We start from the raw sequence: 6,000 nt of genomic DNA, 5'->3' as shown, positions 1-6,000 counted from the left end.
TTAGCAGGTAAAGTCCTCAAAGGTGCCTCGGGCTGGGTGGTGAGGTAGGATGTTGGCTGTGTATGTCATGCCTGCCGGGTGGCCTCGGATATTCTCACATGGATTCTGGAGGCAGTAGGGGGAAAGCAGAGAGTAATATAAACACAGGCAAGCAGTGGTCATAAAAGTAAGATGATAACACATGAAATGATGACCAATTACAATGGGGAGAGACTTGTTCTAGGATTTTGGGACCCTGGGGCAGGATGCCATCAGTGGGACCTCTAAACCAGTGAGGGATATGTGCATTGCCCAGGATACACTCAGACTCTGAATGGTATTCAGTCCTTTCCCTATAATAGCATATTTGTGTGCACTTTACCCTTTGTCCTTGTGCTGTTGCAGAGGACTCTGGGAGAGCAAAATCCTTTGCTTCGTGTTAGGTGGCCCAAGCTCAGAGATGGTGCTATAAAGATGCTTGCTTTCTGGAATTCTACACCAATTGAAAATAGAGCAGTGGTTCTCAAAAATCGACTGATTTTTGGTGGGTTGTGTAATGCTTCCCACAGTCTACAGCAGGGTTGTCAAACTTGTTTCATATCGAGGGCTGAATAGCATTCATGATGCCTGCTGAGGGCCAGAAGTGATGTCATTAGGCAGGAATTGATGTCATTAAACAGGTCATAATCAAAAATAAGCACTTTTTTCTTACTTAGGAACTCATTAACTGCAAACAACAGAAGAGAAAATACACAAATCTTGATCATATTTCAAGTTATGAGAGAGCCCAATTTTCACATGGGCTGCCCTTTCAGCAGTAACACCACAGCACTGCTTAGCAGATGAGAGCCTGAGGGCCGGATAAAAAGCTTCCATGGGTTACATCTAGCTCCCAGCCTTGTGTTTGACACCCCTGGTTTACAGTGTTTCCAGGTTGCTGAGTTTTCACTTTTTTATGAAAAGCCTGCCTCTGGAGCGTGTTCTTGTCCATGAAAACAAGATGTGACTCGGCCCGGAGTTGGCTGAAAACTGCTGCAATGCTTGGTGTCTTCAACCTGTCCCGGGCTGTTGTGTTGGGCTCTTGCTGACAAAACCATGTTCTGGAAGTGGAAATTTCATGTAAAAAAATGCAATAGCTTGTCAACCCAGAAGTTTTTGGTAATGACGTGAGGTCACATCATCATGTTGCTGCCAAAACTTCCTGGTTGCTGAACTCCGTGCTGAAGGTGGGTCATGGGACTAAAAAAGATTGAGAACCACTGAAATAGAGGCATTTGCCACTTAGTGGAAGCATTCTCAGGAGGTGTCCAACCTTGCTGGATGCTGGTGCTAGTCATGATGGTGGTAGCAGAAACAGGGGCATGTAGCCCTCAGGTGAGCCTACAGGGCTCTTTTTAAAACAGAAATCATGTAGAGGCACAACTAGCTCAGTGATGGAGAGAACATAAACCACAGCTTATCAGAGCAGACAGGAGTGGGATAGCTGACCAACTGACTGACTAAGGAAATGTGCTGCTGAATAACACACAATGGTTGTGCTGAGCTGCCAAAATTCAAGTGTGCTGTATCCAGCGCAAGATAGGGCACCATAGTGGCTCAGCTGAAGGTAAGCAGAAACTCTTCCCCTTACCCCCAGTAAACCACTGCAGCCCCTATGGGTCTCCTCATACTTTCGCCACCTCCTGAGGTGGCGCAAGTCCGAGGAGAGCGGAGTGACTTGAGATGGTTGGGTTGCAGCATAACTGCTGGGTCCCAGCTCCACCTCCCACTCCCTGCCCGCCCCAGGGCCGCCCGCTACCCGTCCTCCCCCTGCTCTGGAATGCCTTTCTCCCGCTTCCTCCCCACCTCCTTTCCATCCGCCCCAGAGCCTTGTGTTAGCTGAGATCGGCAGAAGCAAGGCTTGGTCCCTCCATGAGCTGGCCTAACCGACTCACAAGGAGACATAAACATGCCTTATGGCATGTTTGCAAGGGACCTGAGTCGGCCCAAGGGCACCTCAGGATTGCATCCTTATAAGCCAGCAGGGGGCCTACACAGTGTTAAGGGGAAAATATTTTTTCCCATAGACCTCCTGCTCCTGCCCCCCTCCCCACATCATGCATGCACTTCATCATGCACTGTACTCTAAGTGATTCCTAGAAACCTTCTAAAACCACTCTCAGGGCAAATCTACATTGCCAGTTTAAACTGATTTACTAATCACTGCCTCTCATCAGGGAATCTTGGGAACTGAAGCTGAAGGGTGGTGATCATGAGAAAGATCTCTTGCAAGGCATTCCTAACAATACCAAAGCCCAACTTCCAGGATTCTTTGGGGTCAAGTGAGACAATTAAAGCGCAGTTAATACCTTATATAAGCAGGTCATGTGATAAAGATGCGAAATGCTGGTGTCATGTGACAAGGGAATGTATTACACTGTGTGGTAAGCATTACAGTGTTTGCAGACACTCACATGGCGTTTCACATCATCCAGGCTCAGGACCACTCCTTTGTCACTGTTGTTGCTTTTGTGCTTCTTCTGACACTTGGCACGGCGACAGAGGCGGAATTTGATAACCTAGAGGTGGAGAAAGAGGGCGCTTAGGTCACTTGGGGGCAAAACTCTCCTTGTAGATGAGTAAATGGTACCATTCAAAATGTTAAAACTATGGTTGCTGTTCTTCCACTGATTTTGGTCACCAAAACTGATTTTGGTACAGTGTGTTGTGTACATAAGCAAAATGCCACACACTGGAGTAAAAACACCCTCCCCCCTTCCCCCCCCCCCCAAGAATAATAAAACTGGCTAACAGAATGTTGTGTTTAATAAAGACAATATTAGAAAAAAATTCTAGGTGGCAGATGAATGGAAGTGAGCTTCTAAGGGCGCAGTCCTTAGCCAAGAGCCAAGAGGCTTGCGCTGTATCCAGCACAGGATAGGGGCCCAAAGTGGCTCAGCCAGAGGTAAGGGAAAACTTTCCCCCTTACTTCCAGATAAGGCACCCTGGCCCCAATGGGTCTCCTTGGACTTCTTGAGGTGGCACAAGTCTGAGGAGAGTGGAACGGCTTGAAGCCACCTTGAACTCCCTGGGAATGGGCATTGGGATCCAGCATAACTGCTGGATCCCAGCCCTGCTTTCCTCTCCCCACCCACACCCCCCCGGGGTCGCCCACCACCTACCCTCCCCCCCGCCCCGGAACACCTCCCTCCCGCCTCCTCCACATCCACCCCAGAGTCTTGCGTCGGCTGAGCTCAGACTTGTGCTGGCCCAAATACTTCTCTAAATTGCGCCCTAATTGTCTAAAAATGCAAAAAAAAGCAGGAGAAGGGATATCTACTACTTGGTGACAGATAAAGGTTTCAGGTTACTAAAGAAAGTGGAGGAGGGAATAACAAAGGAGCCAAACAGTAGGCCAATATGTCTTAGGGCGGGAAAGAGGTAAGTGGGGTGAAAGTGGGGTGCTTGATCTGCTGCTGCTATGAGAGTATCTCTGCATCATGGCAAAAGAAGTTAGGGGACCATGCAAAGATCTGGACCCAGCAGATGTTGGTGTGATGGGAATATTACTGGGAGGGGAGAAAACTACAATTGGCAGCCCAGCAAAATGATAACCTTGAAGAAAAGGGTCTTAGCATCTCAGTGCATTATTTTTATTTTTTATTTATTTTTCACATTTTTATACCACCCTTCCTCCAAAGAGCTCAGGGTGGTGTACACAGCTCCTCCCCTTCTTTTGTCCTCGCAACAACCCTGTGAGAGTCAGTGACTGGCCCAAGGTCACCCAGGAAGCTTCATGGCTGAGGGGGGGTTTGAACCTGGATCTTCCAGGTCTAAGTCCACCTCTCAAACCACTACACCACCCTGGCTCTGAGGGGAAGGTTACTTTCCTACTGCCACAACAGAGTAATATTTATCACAGCACTTGTGCTCTTCCTTCAAAGAGCTCGGAGATCCTAATATAGGGGTCCTCGGAGGGTTTCCTGTCTGGTCAGTTTACAAGGTCAGATGAGCATAGCTGCAGTGGCATCATGTCCTTAGAATAATCCTCAGATGTTGGCAAATCTGTGTCCCCTTCCCCTTTTATATTTTAGGGAATCAAACTCACCTCATAGGCGTAGTCAAAGAGCTCAAGCACAGTTAACATACTGGCTCCAATGAACAGCCCCATCTGTCCCCCAATGTCACCTGTGGGCAAGAGGGCATGGAAATTGTAATCAGGCACTGAGATCAGTCATGTTCCCCAATCTCTTGATGTTAGGTACCTGGACTCAGCTATCTATCTCAATACGCTCAAGTGGGTGGAAGAAGGCTGCAGGGGTGGCCCATGCCTCTCTGCTGCCCGAATCACCCCCTCCCCATTTTGCTGCCCCTGGCCTGCTTGCCGCCTGTTCACCCACTGGTGGATAAAGAGCGGAGGGGGGGTGCATGGGTGAGTGAGCGTCAGTCAGTCTTTTGCAGAAATAGGGTTTAGCACAATGAAGCAAATTGTGGCAGGTATGGGTGTGTGTCAGTGACAGGCAACATCAGAGATACACAGCCAAGGGAGAGCTGAAAGAAGATGACGGCTTGGTGTATGTTGCAAAAAGCTTCTGTAAGCCAAGCAGTGTGTTTGAATACACAAGGGCAGAAGACGGGAGGAGAGTGAATGATGGCTGAGAAAGAGGAACCTGGAACTCTCCTGAGATACAGCAGTCAATTCCAGAGACCTGTCTCCAGAAAGACCCAATGCGACAAGCCTCAAGGAGCCAAACAATGACACAATCTATCCTCAGCTGGCGCAGAGCACACAGAGCCATTCATGCAGCATCCACCACGTGCTATGGGCTGCCCAGGGTCCACTCAGCCCAGAAGAGGTAAGCAACGACAAGTGCTTTATGGCTGCTCTGTGGCAGCCTGTGCTGCCTGGCTGTGCTATTTCTGCCAGTGCTACTGTTAGTTAGGATTGGGCCGCTAGCCTTAAGTCCTCACCCTTCAATTTAGCCTGGGACTTGCCAGTCATCATATTCAAGACTGTTTGTCCTTAAAGCAACAATCCATTCTGCACCCAAGAAAGCAAGCTCTGTGTCTAGTTCCATATAGTTCCATGTGTCTAGTTCGTATAATTGACTTCGTTTCAAGTAGTAACAAGGAGTGATAGTTATGGGAGTTCTGCTTCTCCACTACTAGAAACTGTGCTTAACCCCTCTCCCCTCACCAGCTTCTGATTTTACCTGGCATTCCTCACACCCATCTGCACTACCATAAGGGCTAGAAACTTGCTCTTTTGCAAAAGAAAAGAAAAACACCCAAAATGATTGTTTGGATTTTTGGAACATTGCATTCTGCATGCAAAACCTATTTCCACGCCTGTTACGTGTAACTGCAGAATGGTAGGATACATAATATGGTATTAGGTGTGTTTTGTGGACTATAGGCAGGCATCTAATTCAGCCCAAAGGGTCACAGTTGGAGGGGTGGTTGGAGGCATCTAGGATCCCCACCAGAGGAAGGCCATCTCACCCAGAAGTCCAGCCACTTCATATGCCTTCTTCTGCTCAATGGTCTCATAGTTCAGAGCCTCAAAGAAAATGTCTAGTACTAGGATGTTCTCCCTGCATAAGAAGAAGGAAAGTGATCAGGAACCCTTGGCACCAAAACAAGAACCTGCATATCTTGACAAGAAAACCTACTCCCTCCTAATATAGGCTCGACACCAGTAGGGCCACTTACCTGCCTTGTACCCAGATTTGGGGAGCTAGCTGGTACCAACCCAAAGCACTGAGAGAAAGAAGCCTAGATATGGTCAACATCAAGAAATGAGAATACAATGCAGGAAAAATATGAGTTTTCCCTGCTGGCAGAGAGTGCAATGTAAGAATAATTCATAGGGAAGTGCAGAGAAAAAAAAATGTATTAACCAATTTACAGAATCTTACGCTGGCTATGGATAATAATTATTAACAGAGTTGAAAATGGTTTGTGATAAACATCATTTTCCATGTTTCCATTTATTTTGTCTCAATGCCGCTACTAGTCAGATAAGTTTTTTTAAACAATACA

The 6,000-nt window shown here is 47.5% G+C and overlaps 1 protein-coding gene across 2 annotated transcripts in view; it reads right to left on the bottom strand.

Moving 5' to 3' along the window:
* ASIC1 (acid sensing ion channel subunit 1) overlaps window positions 1–6,000 on the bottom strand; it is a 176,098-nt gene continuing 170,098 nt past the window's right edge. For both annotated transcript variants that reach the window (XM_066615184.1, XM_066615183.1), the window contains 4 exons: window positions 5,461–5,552; window positions 4,067–4,146; window positions 2,433–2,537; window positions 1–105 (listed from right to left, as the gene is read on the bottom strand). In XM_066615184.1, the coding sequence (XP_066471281.1) occupies window positions 1–105; window positions 2,433–2,537; window positions 4,067–4,146; window positions 5,461–5,552 (382 nt within the window). The remainder of the gene's footprint in view (window positions 106–2,432; window positions 2,538–4,066; window positions 4,147–5,460; window positions 5,553–6,000) is intronic.

This window comes from Tiliqua scincoides, chromosome 2 (assembly GCF_035046505.1).
Source record: "Tiliqua scincoides isolate rTilSci1 chromosome 2, rTilSci1.hap2, whole genome shotgun sequence".
Taxonomy (NCBI): Eukaryota; Metazoa; Chordata; class Lepidosauria; order Squamata; family Scincidae; genus Tiliqua; species Tiliqua scincoides.
This window is presented reverse-complemented; position numbering and strand designations above follow the sequence as displayed.